At 39.1% G+C, this 27,468-nt stretch overlaps 1 protein-coding gene across 3 annotated transcripts in view; it reads left to right on the forward strand.

Moving 5' to 3' along the window:
- LRRC1 (leucine rich repeat containing 1) overlaps positions 1-27,468 on the forward strand; it is a 96,760-nt gene that overhangs the window by 60,224 nt on the left and 9,068 nt on the right. For 2 of the 3 annotated variants that reach the window (XM_042480013.1, XM_042480020.1), the window contains exons 7-11: positions 3,986-4,060; positions 6,559-6,703; positions 10,785-10,903; positions 15,714-15,797; positions 25,775-25,890. In XM_042480013.1, the coding sequence (XP_042335947.1) occupies positions 3,986-4,060; positions 6,559-6,703; positions 10,785-10,903; positions 15,714-15,797; positions 25,775-25,890 (539 nt within the window). Of the gene's footprint in view, positions 1-3,985; positions 4,061-6,558; positions 6,704-10,784; positions 10,904-15,713; positions 15,798-16,782; positions 18,295-25,774; positions 25,891-27,468 lie in introns of those variants that run through there. The other variant, XM_042480028.1, reaches the window with a different exon arrangement.

Below are 27,468 nucleotides of genomic sequence, written 5' to 3' on the forward strand. Positions count from 1 at the left end.
TAATTCAAAAATAAACTCAGGAATCTGATCCTAGTTCAGACTGTTGTACATAGGGAATGGATATTTGATCCTTCCCTCTCCAGCTTCATTGTCACATCTGTGTTAGAAGCTGAGTGTGTGTTTTAAGAGTTTGTTTTTTAAACTGAACCCAAACCTCTTTTTCTTAAAAAACTATTTCTACCGGAAGGGACTATCTGTCTGATAACAGAGGTTGTCATGAAACCTGAGTGAGGACTGTAGAAACCTCTTTGGAATGTTTCTCCATCTTGCTTGCAGGTACACAGCTCCTGTTGATTAATGCTTAATCTGGATGAATGAACCAACTCAATTCTGGGCTTTGAATCAACAACTTTGGGGCGTGGGCTGCTCTATTGATGTATATAAAGCTGCCATTTATTTTTTATTTCCATTTTGTCTTGTAATATTAAAACCTGACTTATGACATTTGGCCCTCCACATTTGTAGCTCTGACTTTTGCAGATTTGATTATTTTGCAGTTTTGATTCATATGTTCTCTCAAGGAATCTCTAGGTCCTTCAGCGTAAGTCTGCTAGAGGTTGATCATAGACTTGTGCTTGAGAACCTAGAATTTCTAGAAAAAACATTTCTCGTCTAGGCATTTGTAGGTTTTCCAGCATGGTTCTATGGTCTACTTGTGGCAGATGTTGACCATAGAGTTGTACTTGAGGACCTGGACATTTCTAAAGAGGTGTTCTCTTAGGTAAAAAGAATGATGTTCTTTTATTTGTGGTTTTTCCACATTCACAGGGGTCTTTCACCCCTTACCCCATCAAATGTGGAGAGACTACTGTATTCCAGTTTGCATCTACTGTGATTATATGATTGTAACAACCAAAAGTGCCCCCCCCCCCAGACTCTACTTTTGAAGCCTTGTAGCTGCAACAGGATACTGACAGAATCCTGCAAGGGTCTCAGCAGTTGTCTGTCTTCATGTGGTCCATGACCAGGAGAGGGCTAGGTGTTTTATTACTTAACATCCTTTGCTCTCTACTGCCTTGGAAATTGGGGGGGGGGGGGTTGGCAGGGAGAGGCTACAAATCTTCAAAGGTAGGATTTTGGAATGGGGCATTTGAAGACAACTATTTCTCTGTAGCTAGGTTTCCTGATGCAGGATGTCAGCCATGATTTGTAAAGCACCTAAAACAACTATGATAACTCCATCTTTCCACCAAGATTTGATCTCAAGGTAGTTCATGAATGACAGTAAATAATCTCCCCCCCCCCACCGCAATTAAAACATTGACAAATTTAGCAGGCCAAGGGGTGTTTTTCTGTCCCTTTGACCAATATGGCCTGCTTCCCCAAGCCAGAAATTGAAAGAATGAAAAAAAGATGTAGCACATGCCAGAAGTCTACTGAGTTTTGGAATATACATGGGAAAGTCTACTGAGTTTTGGGAAATAAGTGTGAGATTTGTGTGGTCAATTTAGAAGGTGAGTTGCTGCTCCTGGAAGCATCCAGAGGCCCTTTTACGCTACACAATTATAGTACTATGACTCTGTTTTAACAACCTTGTTCCTGTGAAATCCTGGGATTGGCAGTTCAGGGAGGTACATTTCACAGCCTGGGAGAATCTCTGAGGCCTCTGACCAAACTACAAAAAACAAGATTCTATAAGATGCAGCCAAGGTTGTTAATATATAATCATAGTGATATAGTTGTGTAGTGGAAATCAACCCAGGAGAGATAATTACACCCTCCCCCCCCCCCTTTACTGGGTAGACAACAGGATTGGGGGCATAAAAATAGCCTTGAGGGGTCACACTTAACCCACCTGTTTATTAATATAAGCATGAAACTATAAAAAATAAAATAAAATAATGTACAGGACAAATGAATAAATGAAAATGCTAAACATCAAAAGAAAATAAATCAAGCCGCTCTTTTCTTTTTTCACTTGGCTGTTGGAAGTCTGTATATAAAAGAATGAAAACCAGCATAGGCTCTCATTTGAAAACCACAAAATGTGCATAGAAAGCAGGCTGTGGGAACTAAAAATATTCTGAGGTTAAATTCCTAATAACAGCGGTTCATGTTATACTTTGGTTTTGAAAGTCTGTTCAGTATAAAAACAAAGAAGAGAGTCAGTATAGAGTCACTGTATGTTACTGCTAGGCTTTTGTGTATAGCCACTAAGTTGATCTGTATGCCTTGTCTTTTTGCTCCTTTATAATAAATTATTGAATCTGAACAGAAGATTAGCCTCAGAGCAACTCTGAAGTGTCCCTCCTCCAACAAATATGTGCTGTAAATTTTGGAGCAGCTGGGTTATGGACAGTGGCTAGGTTAACAGATGATCTTTTTTTCCAGAACAAGAATTGCCTTTTCATTCATTTAGCAGGATTGGTGTATTAAAGCCATAATTTCCAACAGATCCCAGCAAAAGCACTGAAAGTCCCCATTATGTTATATTTTTCACTAATTTTGTTACTCTGTCCATAGCTCTTTTGGTTTTAGGGCATGGCCACAAGCAGTATGTGTAATTGGCTTTGATTTTACTTGAAGCTTAAAAATATACTGAGGGAATTACAAATTTTCCACTTTAAATGTGTATGGTTTTTCTCTCTTTCTGTCACTCTCTCTTACACACACACACACACACACACACACACAGACACACAGTCACTATAATGAAGACATTTTTATAAAACAGAAAAGGTCTTTCTCTCATAAACACACACACAGTATCCCTGTAATGAAGGCATTTTAAAAAGAAAAAAATGTATGGTCTCTTACACACACACACACACACACACACACACACACACACACAGTGTCTCTGTAATAAAGACATTTTAAAAAGAAAAATATGATCTCTTGCGCACACATACGCATACATATATATATATATATATATATACACATACAGTCTTTGTAATGAAGACATTTTTTAACAAGAAACAGCTGACAGAAGCAAAAAGGACAATATACACTGGGGGAATAATGAATTACAGTTGCTGTGAAATTTGCAATTGGTTTTTAAGACAAGCAAACAAGTATACCATGAATGTTCAAACATGTAATTATTGTTATTTGTACAAATAATTTGACAGAAGAGATACCATTCAGTTGAATGATTTGAAGCTATCAGCATAGGAGATGCAAGCGCAATTGCCCTTAAAGGCAGTCAGAGATGCATGTGTTTTTGCTTTCAGAAGTTGAGGAAGTGAAGAAAAAAACAACATATCTCTTTAGGTGGTTTAGACTAAAAAAAGTCAAGAAAAATTTAGAGTTTATCCATCAGAATTTGAAGTCAGTTTCTCTCATTGTCTGACCCAGGAATGCCCCTGAAGGCAGCCTTGTCCCTCCCTTTCCCTTCACCGACACCCTAAGGGGAAGTTTCTGCTTCTTAGCTCAGGCCAGGCCCTATGGAGCAGGGCCCTCTATGGCTGGATGGCACCGGATGGACTGGAGGGAGGGCTCTGCTTTTTAAATATACAACTCAAAACACTGGGAGTTCAAATTGCCTGCCTGATGGCATACTGAGCAGTCAGCATTCTGAAAGATACACAGGTTTTCTGTTTATTTTTATACAGACGGTACTGTATTTGATATAGCAAGTATATTTCTATACTGCTTACAAATGTTCTAAGCGGTTTAAAAAATGTAAGCTAATTGTTCCCAACAAGCTGGATACTCATTTTAGCGACCTACAGAAGGATGTCAGGCTGAGACAACCTGGAGCCTCTGGCTGGTATTGAACTCACAACCTTGCAGTTAGTGAGTGAGTGTCTGCAATACAGGCATTTAACCACTGTGCCACCAGATAAATACCTTGTTATACAAGACTAAATAGATGAAATACCTTGTTATAGATCTTAATGCAAACCTAATGCCTAATTCTGAATCAGCGATCCAGAATGTGAAACTGCAACAAAGTTGCTTGTTATTATCTTGCATACTATACTTTGAGCTGTATTTTGCAATGCTAACTGAAAGATTTTTTTTTTTTTGTATTCTATAGCCAGAAACTATAGGTGCACTTTGTAATCTTAAAGACCTTTGGCTGGATGGAAACCAGCTGGCGGAATTACCTCAGGTAAAAGATAATTTTCAGTATTTTTAATTAATCTAATCTATTTTTAAATGAAAAATTATCTCAACGTGCTCTTTATAAAGTAACATGCTTTTTATAAGGTAGCATAATTTTTTTTCAATCTCTCAATGCCATATGAATATCCATGTACTTTGAATGTGTATTTGAAAACTGAAGAATAAGAGGGAATGTGATGCTAGTTTAACTTGTTAAATGTTCATGTTGTATTTTTGCCAAAAAAGGCACTTATCATATCGATGGGGCTTCACCGCCATTTGGGACGTCCGGAGGACGTCCCATTTTAAAAAAGGGGCGTCTCTTATAGACGCCCCTGGGCCTAGTACGGACTCCGTCCGTACAAGATGGCGCCGGCCCTTCTACATGGCCGGCGCCATCTTTGCATATCGGACGCTGAGCGTCCGTACGCGTCGCGTCCTTTGTGACGTAGAGAGTGCGCCCCTGGCGCCTCGCTATGTCGCAAATGCGAGGGAAAAAGAAGCTCCGTTTTGGAGCTTCTTTTTCGGTCCGCGCGGGAGTCGCGCCGTCTGAAGGCTCCGGCTCCCCCGTGGACCTACCGGCGGCGGCGGCAGAGCGCCGCAAAGTGGCGGTATGTACCCTGCCTAAGAATAATTATAATAATAATAATTTTCATAGGAAAACAAACACAACAAGCAAACAAATGCAAATCAGAACAAAACCACCAGTGAATTGCTTCCTCCAGAAGCATATTTCAGCACCTGTATCTATCTGTCTAATCGCCCCCCCCCCCCCGTAGAAAGGCCAGTTCATGTGGCAAAAGAGTTCACAAAAAAGCAGAAAAGGCTGTGAAAATCAAGTGGGGCAAGGAGGTAGATAAAGGTAGGTGTGTGCTGAAAGATATTGAGTCCCTAAGCATGGCCAAGATGTGCAGTGTATGGCAGCTAGAGGTGATCATAGGGAACACATTTCACATGAAACAACTGCACTGTCTCCCAATTAATTCCCAGACTCAAGTCAAGATAATCCTTTGAGCAGATGTTTTTGGATTACAATTTACAGACATTTCTAGTTAGCATGGCCATGCAGGTCAGCAAATTCTCTCTTTTTAATTTGCAGAAATTATCTACAAGGATCTGCATATGCTTTAAACAAGGAATAAAACCTTATTTTTCACATTAGCGGAGAATTTGCCTTTGAGAGTTTAATGAACAATCCAGGATGGTCTATTGGTTTGATTGTTGCAATAGGACTCCAGAAGACTGGATTTTGAATCTCTGCTGGACCATGAAAACCCACTGGGTGACTCTGGGCAAATCACACATACTCAGGATCAGAGGGAGACAGTGGCAAACTTCTTAACAATTAAATGAAGGCAGGAAAACTTTGAGGAGTGTTGCGTCATTGAGTGACATAGACAGATCTAATTAGCTCAGAACATTTTGGTAATTCTGCTCAGGCTGAATTTGGAAGATAGATACAGGCACAAATTTCACATAAAACAACAGTATTAAAATCTTCCATATAGCCCTCCTGACTTTGTTTCCAATCTTGTTTAGTCAAGGTATTTACAACTTCTGTTTATACAGATGATCAAAAATAGAGATTTGACAGGAAAAGAATAAAGGGCTCATCTGCAGGGGTTTCTTACACTGGAAGTTGGGAGAGTACTGTAAAGAAACCCATTTTCTTCAGTCTCAAGCACTTAACTATTTAACTGTATGAAGGAGCGTTTCTCTGCACAGTCAGTTGTTTGGAAGCTGAAAAGAGGATGAGACATACTAAACAGGAGTGAGCTTTAAAATGTCTGCTTTCCACCATCCTTTCAGCTGTGTTGATTCAACAGTGTTGAGTGTTTTGATGACTGAAGAGATGATCCATGACAGAATTTGTGTAGGTGTGAATTTATGGTGAGAATGTGCTTGTGTGTGAACAATATTAAAAATAATTTGTGTTCATTTTAGAATTATACTTAAGCATCTTTGTCTTCTTCTAACTGTAATCTAGAGATACAGTATAAATATAATTTGATTGTACAATGGCAGTTCTTCATATATAATTTGACAAGATTAACTAACTAAGATTAAAATACTGCTTCATTAGAAATCCTTTGCTTGTCAAGAAATGCAAGATGCAAAATCATATACTGGTCCTGAAGCATGATTCAGCAAGGTCGAATTTGCTTAGGTCTCAGTTGAAAAGGGAGGTTGTCTTCATTAACCTGGGTTCCTCATTATTTAGCCCTTTGACCTTGATTTACCACTTAGAATTGGGTGTTGCTTTTCACTGAATGAATGGGTTGCACCCATAACTTTGAGAACAACAAATTAACCTGGGCTGTTAGCACACGTTAGGCATTTCACATACAGACTTTGTTGCTGACTCACTTGCGATATAATCAGAAATAGGTTGTTTTCTGTCATAGAGGAATGATAGTCCTTTGCTCTTAAGAATGTTGTAATAAGACAGTTGTCAGATTTCTGGCTGTTGTATGTTGAGACATGACTTAGATTTTTGCTCTGTAGGAAATAGGAAGCCTGAAAAACCTGCTATGTTTGGATATCTCTGAAAACAAACTGGAAAGACTACCTGAAGAGATAAGCGGTCTGACGTCTTTAACTGACCTACTCATCTCTCAAAATCTTCTTGAGGTGCTACCGGATGGTATAGGTAAGTATGTGACAAGTTTAAAAAAGAAAAGAATGAAATATTGTGTGTGTGTGTGTGTTTAAAGAAGTCTTCACTCTATACCCGAAAGAAGTTGATGTATATGGAAAACTTTTTGTTTTGTAATATGTATTAAATTCATTCTGAGGATTTCTTTTGGTGCTAGAGCTGATTGGCTCTGTTTGCATGCACTCATGGTACAGCATGATGAGAATGGGTCTGTGCAAACACCGATCTACGCCTTTATCTCTCCTTCCCTGCAGTAGATATGAGGAGATTTGTAGCTGCTTCTTACATTTCTACCAAAAGTTTAGTGTTGTGTTTTTACCTAAACTATAATTTGTATTTTACTAAAACCACTCAGGTTCATGCCTCACAGTTTCAACTTGGTTTAGTTCAGATGTTTTCTTAAGTTTCATTTACAGTAATTCATAACAGAAGAAGAAAAATCCCAAACTTACCTGGATCCTTCTAGCCATGACAGAAGGGAAAATGCATGAACTCAAGATTCATATAGACTTGATCTTAGGTTACTGGTTTAGTCTTACATCCAAATGAGGTTATTATGAAAACCAGGCTAAAAGGAACTGTTCCATATTGTATTTTCTTTCTTCCTGCTATGTAATGTGTAGTACATTTTTTTTATCTACAGCTGTCATGTTGTGCATTTCTATGCCTCACCACATTGATGTGGGCCCTTGCTAGGCATAGTGATATGATGCTAGCATTACAGAGTGGGAAAGGGAGGAATTAGCATGGCAGGTTTATGTTTCTTGGGTAGCCATGGCCTTCTCAGGGGAGTGATTACTGCCTGGTGTTTGCCTAATGGGCTGGTGCATAGGTCTGGACACCTTCCAATGAAGAGTCTGCATATATAAAAAGTCAGGGAGATGATAAATGACCCAAAACCCCTTATGTTCCATCCTGAATGGTAGCACTCAGTTTTTCAGCTTATGGTGATCACATGCAGTCTGACCAGAAATTTTCACAACATTCTTCCAAACTGATGTTTTCATACAGTCTTTTTGATGATTAGATATACAAGGAAGGGCTGCACGTTTTTGTGAAATGTAAACTAGAGTGTAAGATATTCAGTAGTTTTGGTAACTGTTCCATTGTCTGTTTGGGGAGATAAAACAATACATGAAATGACTGTATTCTTGGTTTCCTCTCCCATAGTCCATGCTTTGGTTGGCTTCTTTCCACATTTGACTGCAACCCTCTCTTTGGCTTTCGTTTTAGCAAAGTGAGGGCCCGAACAGACAGGCCAAAATAAAGCTGCTTCAGGTCACTTTGGACTGGAGAGTGGCTTTGGTGTGGCTTCCAGCTTCTTAGGATGCATGCATCATTTAAACAGCATACCTCCAAAGTGACCTGAAGCAGCTTTATTTTGGCCTTTCTGTTCAGGCCCTGAGATATATATGCCAAAGTCAACCCCTCTCTCTTACTCAACAAACATAACACTACTTCTCAAATATTCTATTTCCATATCTTCTGTGTCCAGCATCAATTTTAAACCTTTCAACAACTCCAAACTGACCCAACCCCATCTTTCTGTCTATGGCTGCATCCGCACTGCAGAAATAATCCAGTTTGACACTATTTCAATTGCCATGGCTCAGTGCTATGGAATTCTGGGATTTGTAATTTTGTGAGACATTTAGCCTTCTATTTCAGTGAGTTCTGGTGCTACATCAAACTACAATTCTCAGAATTCCTTAGCACTGAGCTATGGCAGTTAAAGTTGTATCAAGCTGGATTATTTCTGCAGTGTAGATGCAACCTACTACTGTCATATTCTGTCCAAAGTTTAGGAGAGTTAACTTTACAATTCTCAGAATTTGCTACGCAGGGAATTCTTGGATTTGCAATCCAAAACTTAAACCTTTTCAAGCTCTGATTTCCTGCTGGTGACCTTCACTCTTTTATTTTGGCCAACCCCAGTTGCTCCAAAGAGTCCTGTTTATTTACATGCCATATGCCACCCTCTCTACTCTTGCACATACCTGATTGGTTCTATCTGCCCACTTACAGATTGCTTCTGAAATCCATTTTTCTCTGAATCTTTCACTTTAACCATAGTCTCGACACCTAAACTAAATGAATACCTGCAAGTTCATTTGATTGCGTATATCTTTCCCCCCCTTTTCCTCTATTCAGTTTCCTCCTCACTATTAAAATCTAGATAGGAAGTTGTCTCTGTGTATGTTAACATTTAATCACTGAAATGAACATACTGAAACATCAGTTTGGAAGAAAAATTGTAAACTTTTCTGGTTAGGTTGCTTAGTTACATCTAGAGATGTAAAATCTCTGGGAATTGTAAAGTCATGAGGGGAAAATGCTCCCCACTCCCCATATTTGCATCCAGCGTTTTCAGAAAAATTGAAAAATGCAGGATTAGCACTCTTATAGATACTTTAGGCACACAAAATGCATTATGTATAACTTCATTTGAAATACAATTGTCATGCTTAATATATTAAAGATATACTTTATTGAGAATATAGTTATAAATTAAACTTCCTTTACATTTTATTTTTTGTTATAAATGGAGATACAGTGTCTTAAATTGTTAGGAAAACCTGAAATAGAAGGATTTTCTTTTGTTTTTGCCAGTTTCAGGAAATGCTCCCCCACCCACCCCAAAAGCCAAAACAAACTCAACCAATCAGCAACAACAAAAACATAATAAATCTACAAGACTAGTAAAACAGAGGAAATTATTTTGGCTCTTCTAGTTCTCTCTATGTCAAGCAGATATAACACTCTCATTCCCATGAAAAGAACTAAGAAAAGGGCAGGTAGATCAGGAATTGTAATGATCTAATACTGTACATAGTCTTTTATAAAGTTCTTACTCTGATGTGAATTTCCCAAATGGAATGACTATATTTATGTAAGCCTTATTTTGGCTGCCCTATCTTGTCCGCTGCTCACTCCACATCTACCATCTTGTTCTTACCTTTCTCCTGCTAGTTGAACATCGGCTGCTGTCTTTTAGTTGTTCTACTCTTGGTGATATATTTCAAAGCAGCCAGTCAGCAATTTTATTTTAGCGGAACCAGTGGACTAAACCTTCGAATGGGTGCACAAGTTCATTATCAGTTAGTGATAGAGCAACTGGAAACAGGTGAATAAGACAACTAGCTAAGTTTCATTTGAATCTGTAACAAAGTGTCTACTGTGTTTAACTCCCCATCTCCACCCCAAAATTTGCATTCTGTGTACTGCATATATTATTTAAGTTTCTGTGTGCCTTCAAGTTGCCTGTTGGCTTGAACAAAGAATACATGGAGGTGGTTTTGCCAGTTCCTTCCTCTGAAACAGAGCCTACAGCACCTTAGATTTGTTGATGGTTTCCCATTCAAGTGCTAATCAGGGCTGACCCTGCTTAGCTTCCAAGATTAGGCAGGATCTGGTGCCTTTAGGATGTTGTTGTTGTTGTGTGTTTTCAAGTTGTTTCTGACATACAAAAACCCTAAGGCGAAACTACCACCAGCACATAATAGTTTTGTGGATAGAACATTCCATTCCAGCCTGGGTTCAAATCTGTTATATGGCACTATTGGAAGCAAGGATCTGTCAAGACAGCAGGTCTCACAGGCTTCTTTGAGCATAATTTGAGGTAATTCACCTGATGGAAATGGTGGGACAGGTAGCATCTGAATGTTAGAAGATGATATGTGCTTTCCAATGTCATATATAATGAACCTCCATGCCTCTGGTGAAAGACCCAGTGTGCAGAAGGTTCTTGGATATGTGTGCACATAGAAATAGTCACTAATCTCACTGGGCAGCCTATACCTCCTGTGTGGAGGGTGTTTTTCTAGAAAACAGTTTTGACTGAACTAGCCTTGAGAGGTTTCAGTGTAATGTGTAGTTTTCAATAAGGCTGTGTTGGTAAGTGGCAACTCAGTTTTAAGAACCTGACAGAATTTTGCAGGCATATTTCAGTGTTTTTAAATGCTCAGTAATGATACGTAGTGATGACGTTTTATCTGTACTGATGCCTTTGTCTGTCTGTCTGTCTCATTTTAAAAGAATACTACTTAGCACAAACTGCTCTCTTCTTTGTTTCTAGGAAAGTTAAAAAAGCTATCCATCTTGAAAGTTGACCAGAGCCGGCTTGTTCAGTTAACAGAAGCAGTAGGAGACTGTGAAAGCCTTACAGAATTAGTTCTCACAGAAAACCAGCTGTTGGTAAGTACAATTTTAGCTCTTCAAATGGATGGCAGTAATTATGTCTTTTTCCCCTTGTCCTGACTCATTTTGACTGCACCATCTTTATTTTACTACCATAAGACAATTAGACTGAAATACTGTATTACAAGACAGCTGAATTATTAGCCTTCAGTTTACATTCCTATACATGATATTGCATATTGTGGGGGCTGTAGCCCAGGGAGAATATTGGTCACTATGTTTGTGCATGTGTGTGTGTGTGTGTGTGTGTGTGTGTGAGAGAGAGAGAGAGAGAGAGTGTATATGTATGTGCTCCAACTTGCAGGTAGGTCATTATAGAAAAACTCTGTCAGTGTACATTGTGAAAAATTGCTAATAGCAGTGTTCTACTGTTTCCCAAAGGGCTAGCTAGCTGTAAATACTGTGTAGGATAAAACAACCATAGCTGTAATTAGGTAAAAGTAGTCAGAACCTGGAAAGTGACCTGTTGCAAATAAGCAAGGTACTTTTAACATATTAATTTGGGAGGAATGAGGGTATGCTGATATTCCTCCTTCCCTACTTCACTATTTTCTTCTATGTAACAAGTAGCAATTAATAATTAACATGTTGAACAGAGGTGATTGCTCTGTTGTGTGTTAGGGCCCAAACAGACAGGCTAAAATAAAGCTGCTTTGAGTCACTTTTGAGGTATGATGTTTAAATGACACACACACAAATCTTAAGAGGCCAAAAGCTGCACCAAAGCTATGCTCAGTCTAGTCCTTAGAACTGGAGCGTGGCTTCTGGCCTCTTAAGACACATGCAGCATTTAAACAGCATATCTCCAAAGTGACCTGAAGTATCTTTATTTTGGCCTGTCTGTTTGGGCCCTTAGTTACTTCATGAATTTTTAAGAAGCAATTTTCCAAAATCTGTTCCTACCTGATCTAAGAGGGAAGGAGGTTTTAACTGTAAACTCCCCAAATGTGTTATTTCACTTGAAAGGTTGTCTAATAATCTGGTGGGCCTTTTAAATTCAGTTGCTGCTTTTGAAGGCATATGAAACAAAATAAAAATATCAAAATGATAGAATCAACCAAAAGATCCCCAAGATACTGGTGTCTGTGATGTCAGGTACAATCAGCCCTTCATATCCACGGATTCTTTATCTACGGATTTAATGATCCGTATCTTGAAAATATTCCAAAAAGGTATTTTATATGAAGGATGCTATTGTACTATGCCACTGTGTTTAATGGAACTTGAGCTTGAGATTTTGGTATCCATGGGGCATCCTACAACTAAACCCCAGTGGATGCCATGGCTCTAATTCTGCATTGGGAGATGCGTCTCCAGCACATATGTCTCCCAGTGCAACACCTACTCACACTTTTCAGTTTGGCAGCTCCCTTTCCAAGACAGGCATCCTTGGGAGGTCCCTCAAGGATGCTGACTGCAGCGAGTTCAGCAAAAAGACAGTAGCTGGTTGTGACTCTGCATCAATACGACAACAGCTGTTTTGAGGGGCTACAACATGAAAAATGTGGGCTGGGGGGATTTTGGATATTGCACAGTTACAATGGGTTAAAAAATGGTTTCAGTAGTGCTGGTTGAACTGCCATTTGTTCTGTATTTTGAAACCTGTTGGCCATAAGTGTACATTATCTTCATTGTATGGTCCTGAAGAATCTCGTTCTTGAAGACAAAGAAATATGCACAAAGGAAGCTCACTGTCCTCTCATTTCTGTTTATTAAGATCTCTTTCCAAATGCTACCCTTGCCCATCTCTTGCAGTATTTCTGCCAACTCCAGGTAGTTGCCTGAGTTTGGAGGAAGTGGCTCACTTCCATGGCACCTAATTATTGAGGACTGTTTTCCAAATGGGAAAGGAAAAGATGCAGTAGGGACCTGACATGAGGAAGTAGGAAAGAGCGAGAGTGAGACATTTTGATCTGTATTTTGATACAGTGATATGGTAGAGATGGATACTAATATGAAAGCAAAGGTCATACTCTATCTAATGATTTTATTTATATCCTGCCTTTCTTTAGTTTGGCTTGAAGAACTTGAGCCTCACTATCAATGACGTTGTATCATAGCTCTTATCATCTCAGATAAGCATAATCACTGGTTTAAGGACAATGGGTATTTAGGGATGAAGGGAATTATAATATATTTCCATTTAGAGGGCCCCATATTTCTCCTCCCTTCTTTTATGTTATGTGTGATCTTATCCTGAAACTATTCACATTGCTGATATTCTACCAAAATGTATTTGAGCAGAGATGTATATAGCATCCACTTACCACTTGCTTCATTCCTTAACAATTGGTATTTCTATGGTGGTTTAAAAAAAAACACAAAAAAAAAACCTTCCTTCTACTTTGTGACTTTCTTCCCTTTTCCTTCTTCAGGAATAAGGGAAGAGAAGACCAGCAGGCAGTATTGATCAGTTCAGATGCTTGCAAAACAAAAGGAAATGGGAGAAATGTGACTATTGGAGCCCTTTCACACTATTCTCTGATTCCATTTCAACTATCATGGCAACATTCTCTGAGAGCCTGAGATTTTTAGTTTAGAAAGGCATTTGCAATTCTCAGCCAGAGCTCTCTTTTGGTTTTTTGACCAAAGTACAAACCTCAGGATTCCATAGAATGCAGCCATGGTATTTAAAGTGGAATCATAGAGCTATAATTGTGTAGTGAGGAAGGGTCCCCAAGACTGTGGAAGGCTGGTATTTCTCAGTTATTAATGGTTGCCGGTGTTTGTACAGATCCCAGGTCATTTGTTCTGATAATTCTGCAGATCCGTGGCATTAAGCCTTAAAAGGTGTTTGGACTTTTGCCCTTCACAATCACTTACAGAGCACACAACTGCATATACGACTTCATGGCAACTTGCATAGGTGGAGAACAGCATGGTCTCTGAATAGAATGTCTTAAATGTGAATCCTAAGATAATAAAATGGAAATAATAAAATTACAGTCAGCCGTTGGTATCATGGGGGATTGGTTCCAAGATCCCTCACAGATGCTCAAGTCCCTTATTTAAAATGGCATAGTATTTGCAAACAAATGACATGTGAGGAGAATAATGCTCAAAGAATGAGTGCCGGAGAGAGACTGAGGATCTATGAAATGGCAGGAGGTTACAACAGGCTGTACCTACACATCACTTCATTTGGGTGGATTCAGCATAGTGCGTGAAGTATGGCAAAGTCAATTTTGCTTTTTGGAGCTTCCTGAACTTTTGCAGCCCCCCCCCCCAACAATACACACACATATTTTCAGCCCATAGTTGGTCGAATCTGTGGATATGGAGGTCTGATTGTATTCTATCTCCTTGCAACTGCAGAAAAGGCATCTGTGGGAAATTATGAGTCACTCGTATTACCACATGTGGCGGTCATGCAAGGAAACAAAAAAAAGAAATGGCTGGGAATTTATAAAACACTTGAACATAACAATATCATTTTGTCCAGAAACTTTTCTGTTGGGAATGGTAGAACACAAAGTGGAAAAAAAATATGGGAAACTATTATTTTATCTGTTTACATATGCTAGGATTGTATATGCTAAATTCTGGAAAGCAGATAAAGCCCCAACTATAGACCAGTGGCTGATCAAAGTGTATGAAATGACAGAGATGGACATAATGACAAGTTGGATGAAGGAAAAAACTGAAGATATTGCAAAGACAGAATGGGACTTATTTTATGACTTCTTAGGAAAACATTGGAAAGAAGTAACAAATAAAAGATAAAGAATTATGGGTTAAAATTTTGGAGTATGATTTAAGAAAATGAGGTCACTCATAGATGATGACAGTTAGGTAAAAGGGAAGTATGAAAAAAAAGAACATACAAGATTAAGAGTGTAAAATTGAGAAAAGATGAGTTTACTCAAAGGAAATAGGGTAAAGAAGGTCAAGTGAATGGAAATGTATATGTTAACTTAAGATGTCGATAAAGATTAGAAAAGGTAGAGTTAGCAGTTATAAAAGCAGATAGATAAAACAGTTATTAATAATGTGAAACAAATAAAAGAAAGATCAAGTGGTAGGAAATGTGTGTTTTATGTACTATGTTTTTAGTATATTGAGTGCTTTTATGTATGTTATGTTTAGTAGATATGTTAACTGTTAGTGTTTAATGTGAGGAAGTTGTGTTACACTGTGATATTTTGTGTAGAAAAGCAATAATAAAAATAAATTAAAAAAGAAAAGAAAATTATGAGCCTCAGTATGGGTAGGGGCTGGCTAGGAGAGAGAAAATTACCCCAAACTGAGTAGAAACGTATTTTAAGCAATTCTGCTACTCTCTTTGCCAGCCCAAGTCCCAGAAGGCATTGGGGGAGGGGCTGCCAAGCATTTAGACAATTTGAAGGATGCAGATGGATGCACAGCAGAGGAAGAGATTAAAAAAACAAAATTTTCCAATCCCAAACCTCATTCTAAGTGTCGCTGTGTAAAAAGAAAGGGGAGATGATTAGTAGTATTATCAGTAACCTTTTAAAAGCAGAATTGTGGACCTACTATCAAGTCTGGATGTAGTTCCAGTATCTGGACTATGGATCTCCAGCTGACAAGAAAACTGGCTCTATTGGCTCTGGATTCTGGGAGTGATAGTCCAAAACAGTAACATTCCTACATTTTGTGGCATTGTCTATAATACTGCCTTTGTTGGAGGATAATCCCCTTAGATATCTGAAGCATATCTAAAACTAGCCGCAATCCTGTGGCACCTAGAACTTCCAATTCATTTGCTGTAGAGGGCTTTTTTTATTATTATTATTTCTGGTAGCAACCAGGATGATGACTGACGCTACTTTGTTTGGATCCAAAACAGACTTTACCGAAGAGCATTGGAAGGCTAAAGAAACTGAATATATTGAATGTTGACAGAAACAAACTGGTGTCTTTACCTAAAGAGGTAAGAGTTATCAATTTTTCTTATTTATGGTAGGGAACTGGAAAAGGATGGTGAAACAGATTAGAACGTTATGGCTAGTAAAATATGAAATAATTGGAGTAGGATTGAAGTAAAGAAGTAGGCTTAAGGAAATCAGCCACAATATGTTATGACAACATAGGACTAAAATTGGAGCTTTGGATATGCTGCTGAATGTGCAGCAGCCAATTTCTACATGGATGCTTGGCTCAAATAATTACCAACTTCACTGGCCAAGCCTGCCTATCCCAGATATGAAAAGTCAGCTCTTACTTCTATGAATATCATCTCACACTGCACAAAAATATTTTTGAAGCTGAAGGCTAGTTCTTTTACCAGGGTGGTCTTTGTGGAACACTAACTGCAGATATATGTGTGGAAGTCTTAGCAGAATCATTTTGAAGTCCCAGGCAAGTACGTGTATTGTTAATTAGCTATTTTTAGTTAGTGTTTTTATTGCTAACATTACTATGCAAAAGTTCAATCCAAGATCATAACTTCAGATGTTGCATTGGATGGGATTGTAAAAAAATGATCTGAACATTGCTGTCTTCTTGGTTATGTAAAACAGCACCTACACGTGTGTCTCTAACTCCAGTGAGAACTTATACTCTGAAAGAGTATATCATCATAAATATAAACCTTGTATGTTGTGTATCCCATGACAAGTTCTGCACAACCGCATAGTATCCAAGTGGAAACTGAGCCCCAGAATCTTCCCAGGAATCTAGTTCTGTAATCAATGAAGATGTGATGTCTCCCCTTGAAGTTTGTCTCCCCTTGAAGCATTGAAGGGAGGATATTAGCAGACAGGCTTCTGATGGTGTTCATTTAGTTGCCAGTGTAGCAGCTGTTTCATTGCTAACATTTGCTTTAAGGAAATTATGAACATGTACTATAAATAAGAAAAGCCATACATGATGTGAAAGTCAAAATGACAAGAAGTGTTTTAATTTACTTCATTCAGAGGCTGAAAGAGTGCTCAGAGATGGAAGGAGAATGGTGGGGAGTCAGCTGGCTGAGACACCTAGGAATTCTGCAGATTGAGAGAACTGCCTTAGCAGGACCATTGGCCCTGAAAGTCAGTTTGGTGTGCCCCCAACATCCCGAAGACTCCATCTCAGTTATGAGTGCTAATACTTATGAATGCCACAATCTTGATTGTTGTTCATATTGGTCCCTGCTTGTTCCTCAGGGTAAAAGGAGTTTGCTGCTGCAGTTGGTAATAGACTCCTGCACTTTAAAGGTTTGTTTGTGCATGTGTATGGAAGAGAAAACTTTGGTTCTCCAATTGGTTTAGACTTCAGCCCCCAAAAGCCCCAGCCAGCTTTGTTAGTGGTGAAGGATTATATGAGTTCAAGTCTGAAACCAAAGGTGAGTCAGGGGCTATGCACACTGGCCATTAAGGCCGGCCTGGGTGTGGAGTCCACATGACGTACGCCCCGACTCCGCTCCCAGGGTGGCATGAGGCCGTGTGCTGCTCCACATGGTGTGTGGCGTCACGGTGCTTCTCTAGTGCTGCGTCCACACTTAGACCAAAGGTGCCTACACTTAGACTACACTTTAAGGCACTTCACTAGCGCTGTATCTACACAGTGCAGCAGCTATCGCGCCCTTTCCAGGGTGCAAAAAGGAGCTACTTTTTGTGGCTCCTTTTTGTGTCCTGAAAAAGCCAGATCTGGCACAGCTGGAGGCAGCTGCAGTGCCCCTTATGGGCAGTCTGCACAGCCTCTTAGTTACCCTTGCTTTAAAGCCTCCAAGCTAGAGAAACCCCAATGATACATTTTCTTTCCTACTTGGAGGGTGACTGTATGTATCTTCTCCCTGACATCCAGTGCCAAGAACAAGAGTGAGGCCGTGAGTGATCTGACTAGGGCTGCCTCCAAATTAGGCTCAGATTCTTGTTGCGGGTTCAAAAGAGTAACCTTTGGTCTAAGTACTGATATTTTTACATAGGTCTGTATTTCATATACATATACTCTAGCTTTTAGAGTTGTCAACATTGAATAGCTGTCCCAAGATTTCAAACAGGGTATACACCTCGACAACCCACTCTGTCTGGAAAGCCTAGGGATTGAACTTGAGTTTATCTGCATGCAAAGCGGGTGTTTTTCCATTCAACATTTTGCTCTTAATAACGTATGATCATTTTGATGATGATTTTGGACTTACAGGTATAGGCAGTAGAATGCAATCTTTTCTTTCCTTATCAGTTTCTTGGAAATGATTGCAATGCAAGAGATTTACTACTGAAAATAAAACCAATATCCTTCTTAATAAATTTAACAAAAAATAATTTATACCAGATTTTTGCTGCTCTGGCTATTATATCTTTTGGGAACGCTTGTAGGATTGGGTGTGTATAAGATGGTGTGGACAATTGTGCAACACGTCAGCTGCATCCACTCCTGCAACAACAGCAAAAACAACAGTAATTTGCCACCATGTTTCTGGGTCTTCCTGGACATTTGGGATCATTTTGAGGCAGTGTTTTTCAAGGGGGTGGGTGGGTTCCAAACGTGGGGGAAAAGCCCCCCCCCCTTCGGGAAGGAAAAAAGGGGGGGGGGGGGGGGGACATTTTTGTAGGGTGGTTTTAAAAAAAACCTGTGGGCCACACTTTACCCGTCCTTAGTGTGAGAGAAGAAGTGAAATGCTAACATAGTTAAGTGCTGGAATGCATTGATTCAGTAGCAATTACGTTGTTTGATAAACTCTCTACAGTCATATTTTTTGAGAAATTCGGGATTATACAATACAAACTGAACATCCCTAATCTGGAAGTTAAAAAAATAAAATAAAACATGTCCAGCTGTCCACTTCCACTTTTAAGGTAGTGGCTGTGGCAGTCCTACTCATTCTTTCTTAGATCCTGTCTCTCTCCAGCTTCCCATCTCATACACAACATGAGTAGGGAACAAAGGGATACAGGACAGGAGAGAGATGAATGATCTGAAGCAATGCTGCTACTGCCACATCAGAGGCGGAAGTGGGCAGCTGGCAGCAATAAGAGGCTGGACAGAGACTGAGGATCTGTGAAATGGCAGGAATCCAAGCATAGTGCTCGGTGTGAATCTACACTTCCCAGCATCTTTAGAACAAACTCCTACAGCAGCTTCATAGTGGTGTTTCAGACATAGCTGCTTTCCAAATCAATTCATAGCTATGTTGGGGTGAGGGGGGGATACAGGGAAAACAGTGGAGTTGCAAGTTGCATGGCAGGAGGTTGGACTGTACGGCCCTTGTGGTCTTTTCCAACTCTGTGAAATAACACCAGCATGCACAATGCAAATCTTTACATGAAGTAGCATATGAATTACACCTTTAGCTAGCTGTTTGGCAAAACAGAAAACTTGAACATAACAATATCTTTTCCCACTCGTCAAGTGATTCTACAGTTAAGTGTTTGCCTGTAGTCTAAATTACAGGTGGCCAAAGTTTTTATTATAATTTAGTATAACCATAATTCAAGCGTGAATGTGACAGCAGTGTGCTTTATAGTACATTTCCTCCCACTGATAACAGAAGTTGGTTTTCCATGTATCAAAGAACAAGGAAACAATGTAGAAGCAGACAATTCTGATACAGTGTTTAAGCCAGGTTGTTTCTTTCCAGGAGTGCCACAGACACCCACTTTCATGTGAAACTTTGTCTGGACATTGCTCACTGAGGGTTTGTAATGTGAGTGCCCGTATCAGTGGAAGACCAATTAATTTGTGCACTATTTGGATGTTAAATAAGTCTGTGCATGCATATGTGCACTCACACATGTGCACACATGCATGCACACGTACATTCTTTCCCTGCAGGCTCTTTAAGTATTTTTCATTAAGTCACAAGTGGCTGTTACAGAGCTTGAAATCTCATCTGCTAGAGTTGAACTGTGTGTCTGGTGTTACATAAACCAGCTATTCAGGCTGTTTTGCAGCTAATCATAGGCATCAGTGCCACCTACAGAAATATGACAAAACGAACTGCCAAGTGTAATAATGAAAACCTGTGCTGTGCAGTTTTGGGATGGAACCCTGATAAAGTTCTGACAGGTGAGATCAAAGGAGGTGGGTTTAGGATGCTTTAGTAGCGAACAGTTTGATACAGGAGGAATTAGGGGGTGGATTTCAGCAGGCAGCCTCATGCAGGCAGTGGGTTTGATGACATGATGGTCAGATTCTTTGATTCCTACCTGTTTGAAATCTCAATAGGAACTAAGAGCTTATTTATATAGACACATATGTACAGTCATGAGGTATTTCATCACTCTGTTCAGTATTTGATGTGGGGGCAACTTTTTCTGGAAGGTTTTGTCTGAAGGGATGCACTGATAGAAAAGTTCTGGCACTTGATCCAAGCTGACTGTTATACATTTGCCTATGTAATAGCCTAATGTTGCAGTTGTTGAGTTAGGAATACATCTACAGTGGCCCTGCCGCATTGGCAGGCTAGCAAATGGTGGATTTGATTGCTCAGAGAGGTTGCCAGCCCCATATTATTCAGTGACGGTGTGTGCACGTGGACACACTGCTGTCCATTGAATAATATGGAGTACAACTGTCTGCATTATTCCTCCTCTTGGGAGGGACGTCTGGAACTGAACCCCTGCGGAGGGGAAGGGTCAACCATACATACACTATTATGCACTATATATGCACATTTTAAATACATGACCTATATACCAAGCTTTTTGACAGACCCAGGCCACAAAAAGCAAGACACACCTTTCCCAAGAAATACAGATTTGGGACCTAAACATCTCACAGTAATTGTAATCCTACTCAGAATGAACAAACCCTAACACTTCCTCAGTTATAACAGGAATTAGAGAATGTAAGTGAGAAAGGGGACACTTCTAAATTTTACAACTATAACATCACCACCCATATTCAAATGTCTGCCGCTCTGAAGTTCTCTTGCCTGACTCTTGCATTATTTTTCTTATTGAATTTTTGTATCCATACTCTGAGATCTTTGCAGTTCTCTCTTTCGGTTTAAATAATTATCTATTTCTATGTTGGCAAATATATTAAGTACATATTTGACACATAGTATCTCATACCCACTTTATATAGAGAGAGGTCATTTTCTATATAGAGAGGCTTTAGGTTTTAGGTTATGGCATGGATGCTTGAGGCTTTCAAAACATGCATATTGTCACCACTTAGTCTTTTGAACCTGATTTTATGGCTTTCTACAAGAATACAAGAGAATCCTCCAAACTAAAAGAATTTTCACCCACATCACACTCTGTTAATTGTTATATGTAGATAAATATGTTTGTGTACTATCTTCACCACTGTTATTTGTGGTTGTCTTCCCGTTTTCAAATTTAAAAGATGCTGGACAGTGTTAAAACAACATTTTAACTTACTGTTGTATCATTCAACATATAGTTGATTTTTTCCCTTCCTCCTGAACATTGAGTGGTTTGTGTTATTAAATTAACCCATTCCTATTCTTAGGCATGCACGAAGCATTTATCAGTAAAGCTCTTGAATATTAGAATCACAGTGAAGTTGCGTTTGTGATTCATTCATCCCTGAGGAACACAGAAAATAGCTTTCAAGTTGGAAGTGCTTTTTTTAAAAGAACAAAATGTGTATAATAAGATTTTCAGTTCACAGTTGATAATTTGTTTATTTTGTTTGGACTATGCATCCTCATCTGGTACCTTAGGCCCCATAATCCTCCAGTCCATGGCCTTTCTGGCTAGAAGTTTCTAGTAACATTTGTCCAAAAAAGTAACTTTCCCAAACTGCCACAGATGCCTTTCAGTGTGTTATTCAGCTTGTACCATTATTTTTCAACTGCATACTACAACATTTTAATCATCTACATATGACTGATATTAAAATAGTACTGCATGTATCAAGCCAACTATTATATAAAAAACCCACAGAACAATTAAGACATAGCTGTGTATCATACCCCCACCCTGTGCATATAGAATGGGTGGCATATGTTTGCTTAGCACATACTTTTGCTTAATACATTTACTGCCAGATGCATACATCCCATGTGAGGAGCTGACCATTTTATCTATTGCCTAAGGCAAGGGAACACTTTTACCACTGTCCCATTGTCCCCCATTTTGGATTTTATGTAGAAAGGGGCCAGATCTACATAGCCTGCCCCTACAGATGGCTGGCCTTCCATATTCTTTCATGTGATGAGTTGACAGGAAGCTATCATGAGGAAAACCTTGCAGTTTGCTAGGCAAATGTTGTCGTTATGTTCCCAAGTAGTTCCTGACTTTTGGAGACCCCAAGGCAAACCTGTTATGGGGTTTTCTAGGCAAAAATTTGTTAAGAGGGAGTTTGGCATTGCCTTCCTCTCAGACTGAGAGACTGTGACTTGCCCAAGGCTGATTGGTGATTTGAACCCTGGTCTCCAGTGTAGTGGTTCAACTCTCAAACCACTGTAACCATACTAGCTCTCTGTTAGGCAAATATCTACTATCAAATAGATTGCAATTATTTGGTGAGGCCAACTTCAGGGGGGGAAATTCCCACTAAAAGTGTTTTCTAAAGGAGACTTTAGAAATGTGGATTTCTGTGGTGGTGAGGAAACTGTCTTACACTGTGTGTGTGTGTGTGTTTGTGTGTGTGAGCGAGAGAGAGAGAGGAAAACGTGAATTATACTGTCGAGTCCATGGAAATAATAAGTTTGTGTTGAAATCAAACAACTGTCTCTTGTGTTTTTCTTAACTGTTAGCTGCTTGGAAATTGAGTCAGGTAAATTCTTGTAACGTTGTAAGTATTGTTCAGTCTCACAGTTAACACCAGTTCCTTCCATCTGACTGCTTTCAATGCATGATGATTCAAACCGGCTGGCTCCACCACTGCACTTTCATTGCCCCCAAAGTCTGGGAATTTCCAGTATTTGGGAGGGGGGATGCTCAGAGGGCTGCATGGCCAGCACTCATTCTGCTTTATGTTCCTGAGATAGAATTAGTGAAAGCAAACACTTCTTGTTTACAACAAGGGCATCATTGCCAGCTCATCCAGCATTCACTAACCAGAATAATTGTTCTCAGTTTTTCATTTTAGAATTACATCAATTAGGCAGACAGTATCTCCTTTTGTTTCAGCACTTCACATTTTGTAAAATTATAAGAGCACTTACAGAAATTTTAGTGCATGGTTTCTCATTCTTTGGAAGGGTCTGTAACTTAAAAATGAAGTATATAATCATCATGCTCATGCATTCACTACTGATTTCCTTGCATGAACATAGGAAAAGCTTGCCTGTTTCTTATGGAGGAGAATATAATGAAAATATTTATGTTGGCAGAATTCTAACAGAAAGATTAAAGTGTAATGAGAAGGAGGATATTTGGGGTGGTTAGTGCAAATGACTTCAGTTATGAAGGGGGAAAATATGAACATTAGTTTCAACCAAAATTGAATTGACTCCAGTTGATTGGCTAGCATTTAATGAATACTTTTGAAACAGTATTTTTAGATTTATAATCAGTGCTTAGAGGAGGCTTTCAAGTGGCTTGCTGATACAAGTATTGTGTTCTTCCAAACAGTACCATTCCTTTTTAAGTTTCTGGGTAACATTTGTGGTAACTTCAAGAGAATTTTTATTATGGACTTGCATCCATAACACGAAGGGATAAGATATGCAGTATTGAACTCCATCCATCATAGAATTCTAGCTATCTTGAATTGACGTTTTGAAGGCCATCGAAGATGGTGTTAGGTGACCTTTGAGTTCTACATTGAATTCTAGATAGAGATAAGAGAAAGTGGGAAACCTGATACAATAAATATAAAAGTCTTGCTCTTGAAATCTAGGCATGTTCATTTGGAACAAAGTCTTATTCATTTCAGTGGAACTTAGCCTCATTACACATTAAATCTGTTTAAGATTTATAACTTAGAAATAGTGATTTTGATTCTGTGCAGCTTAGAAAGCATGTGGTAAGTGTTTTTCCTTTTTTTCTGTAGAAAGAAGGAATCTGTTGCTCGTGATTCACAGGTTGAATTAAAGTTTAATGTTATTTGTGTAAGAGATGACTGACAATGCATGCTTGTATGCCAGAACTATAAAAACTCAACAGGTTCTTGTACCATATTTGAGACTGAGAGAAAGAAGTTGGTAGCATAAACTTTCGTAGACTTTAATCTACAAAATCTTATGCTACCCACTTCTTTATCTCAGTCTCATAGGTGCTACAGACTGTCTTTGCATACTGATCTAAACTAACATGGCTACGTCTTTGAATTCCATAATAACTCAGTTTGTGAAGTCGAAGGCTTTCACTGCCGGCATGCATACTTTTTTGTGGGTTTTTCGGGCTATGAGACCAGTTTCATAGAAGAATTTTTTTCCTTACGTTTCACCAGCAGCTGTGGCTGGCATCTTCAGAGAATTCTGGCATGGAAGCGAGGGGGGGTATATATACTGTTGGTTGAGGGGGAGTAATTTGCATGTTAATCTGTGTTAATCGAGGTGGAGACACTGCAGACTGGGTCATCCAGAAAAATCAGCAGTAGCAGATCATGTTCTAAACCATCCTGGGCATAAAATGCTGTTTCAAAATATTGAAATTCTGAACCATGCCAACAGCTATCGGGTCAGAATGTACAGGGAAACCACTAAAATCCATAAACACCTGGACAACTTCACCAGGAAAGATGAAACCCTTAAAGTAAACAAAGTTTGGCTACCAGTCCTGAAAAACAGCAAAATAAAGACCTATCCCATGCAAATGAAAACCACCCAGGTTTTTTTTTGGGGGGGGGGTCCCAGCAGACAGTGGATCATTAATTAAATAGACACCCTGAGACCTTGCCATTCAACAACATAACAATACACAGATTAACATGTAAATCATTCCTCTCAACTAACAGTATATATACCCCACTCTCTTCCATGTCAGCATTCTCTGAAGATGCCAGCCACAGTTAGCAAAACATCAGGAAAAAACTCTTCATAGCCCAAAAAACCCACAAAAAACTCTGTTTGTGTTATCTCTATGAGCAGAAATCTCAATAATTGCTAGATAGGAAAGTTGCATGTGTTTGACTAATATAAGCCTTTACTTCTTAAAACACTTGCACTTCAAGTACAGTGAACCGAATAGGCAAGTGCCTTTGACAGTGAATATTGCTTTTGGTGAGTAGGTTTTGAAGTTTTGAAGTTGCACCAGCGTAAATACAAATATGTTGCTTAGAGCCTGATTCACAGCAGCATGTGGGAAGAAGAAGAAATGTGATTGGGAGAACTAATTACAGTGGTGCCTCGGGTTACAAAATTAATTCGTTCCGCGGCCGCTTTCGTAACCCGAAAAGCCTTCGTAAGCCGAAATGCCATAGGCGCTAATGGGGAAAAGCTACGATTCCGTGTGAAATAGCGCCGAAAAGCACCAAAATTTTTTTCGTAACCCGAAAAAACATTCATAACCCGGAACAATTATTTCCTATGGGATTTTTTCGTATCCCGGAAATTTCGTAACCTGGGTATTTCGTATCCCGAGGTACCACTGTAAAAGCACTGGCAGACAGGCAGTTAAGATGCGTAGAGTTAAGCCCTGTGCACCAGTTGATTACTTCCAACTATCTTTAGCAATTAAATAAGAGAACTTCAGATATGCTATCTGAAACATTATGCATCTTTGTTTGTCTTGTTACAGCTCTGACATAAGTACATGGACCCATTTTTGAACTGGGATACTGGTAGGAGGAAAAATGGAGTTTTAACCCTTTGTCTTTGAATACAGTTCAGATCATTCTTGCCTGTGCTTGCAATTCCATAGGAGAAAATAATATTAGATATAAGAATACCAAAACTGGCAGTTTATGAAATTATTGATCAAACTGATGACTAAGGCAGACTTGATTTTTCTTTCTGGCTTTTGGAATTTAATCATTTCTGCCCACATTCCATCTTTTACACACATACTTATTTAAATCACATCTGCAAAAATAATGCAGTCTTTCTTTATTTCATTAAAACAGATCGGTGGGTGTTGCAGTCTAAATGTTTTTTCAGTACGGGATAACCGGTTATCTCGGATTCCTCCTGAGATATCACAAGCTACAGAACTTCATGTCCTTGATGTAGCAGGAAACAGGTAAGTTCTCATTTTTATCATAGTCAAACTATTTTGTATGATCTCTCTGAAAGGAGTGTGTGGAATTCGGCAACCTTACTCTTGTGGAGGAAATGGGAATGTAAATACTTGACATCTGCACCCGCACATGTAAGGACAAAATAATTGTCACACTTGTCATTTCACTATGAAAGAAAATTGATATTTTTGTGCAATTTTGGCCTGTTCATAAATCTTAAAATGTTTCAGAAAGTTATTCTGTGCAGAAACACATGAGTTTTATTGTGCATAGATGTTTTGTGCAAAACATACCAGTTTTGCAGAGAAAATCCACATGTGTTTCTGGAAGTGTATTTTTGCACAATAATATATTTCCTGTGTTTAAAAAAAAGATTTTCATGTCCAAGTCCATGTGTATTTCTGAACAGACTAATTTCCTGGAACACTTTGAGATGTGTGATACTGGGCAGAAACTCTGCAAAATTTGCATCCTTATGTTATTCTTCCCAACTGGGGCTTCCTGGGTGTCAGGAAACCTATTTTTGGACAGGAAATGAATACTGTTGAATATTCTTTAAGTTCCTTGGAGTGACACACTTTAATCTGATGTCCAAGCCCAATGGTAGTAAAATTAAATTTAATAAACCAAAGCAGAACAGTGAAGTCAAAGGCTTTCATGGCCGGCATCTATAGTTTTTTGTGGGTTTTTCGAGTTATGTGGCCATGTTCTATAAGAGTTTATTCCTGATGTTTCCCAGCATCTGTGGCTGGAATCTTCAGAGAAGATGCTGGCACAACAAAAGGAATAAACTCTTATAGAACATGGCCACATAACTTGAAAAACCCACAAAAACTAAAGCAGAACAGTACCTCTAATTTATTTTAAAAGCTTAATAAGGTGGTGGACTGTTCAAAACAGCATGCATATCTTGATAATGAGATTGGAACGTGTGACCCTCTGGATGTTGTTGGACTATTAGCAGAATGGTGAGAGAAGATGAAGATTGCTGTATAACGGGTTATAGTGTGCCTCACATTCCACAACACTGACATAGACCTTAGAGTACCAAAGCTGAAATCATACTGTCCATGGGAGGGTACCCTGCAGATTGTGTTTCCTTCTACTCTATTAGAGAAGGGAGATGTGCAGGCAGAGGAGGAGATTCTCTCACATCAAATTTCTTCTTTAGAATCTTTTGCTGCTCTTGGTATTCCACTGGAAGCAGATCAGGATATCTATGGATCTTTTGAATATAAAGTTCTCCTTTTTCTTCCAGCATGCCTCCAAAATCCAAAATAGTTCCTTGGAGTTGCTGTTCTTCTTTTCCTACCCTCTTGGAAGGAAAAGCTTAAAAGAATAAAATTAGCTGGAACCAAAGGAAGTAAATGGAGAGATATCCATTCAGCCTTTTACCTTGACAGAATGTCTTACTAGAATGTTAGTTCTCTTTGTTCTCTGTGAAGCTTTATCTTATTGGATGGGGGGGAGGGGATAATGTAGAGCACCAGTCCCTTGGTCTATAAAAGGGGGCTTGGAACCCCTGGCCTTCCAGCTCCCATTGGTCTCAGCCAACTCCCATTGGTCTCAGGAAAGCCACG

The sequence above is a fragment of the Sceloporus undulatus genome, chromosome 1, assembly GCF_019175285.1.
Source record: "Sceloporus undulatus isolate JIND9_A2432 ecotype Alabama chromosome 1, SceUnd_v1.1, whole genome shotgun sequence".
NCBI classification, from domain to species: Eukaryota; Metazoa; Chordata; class Lepidosauria; order Squamata; family Phrynosomatidae; genus Sceloporus; species Sceloporus undulatus.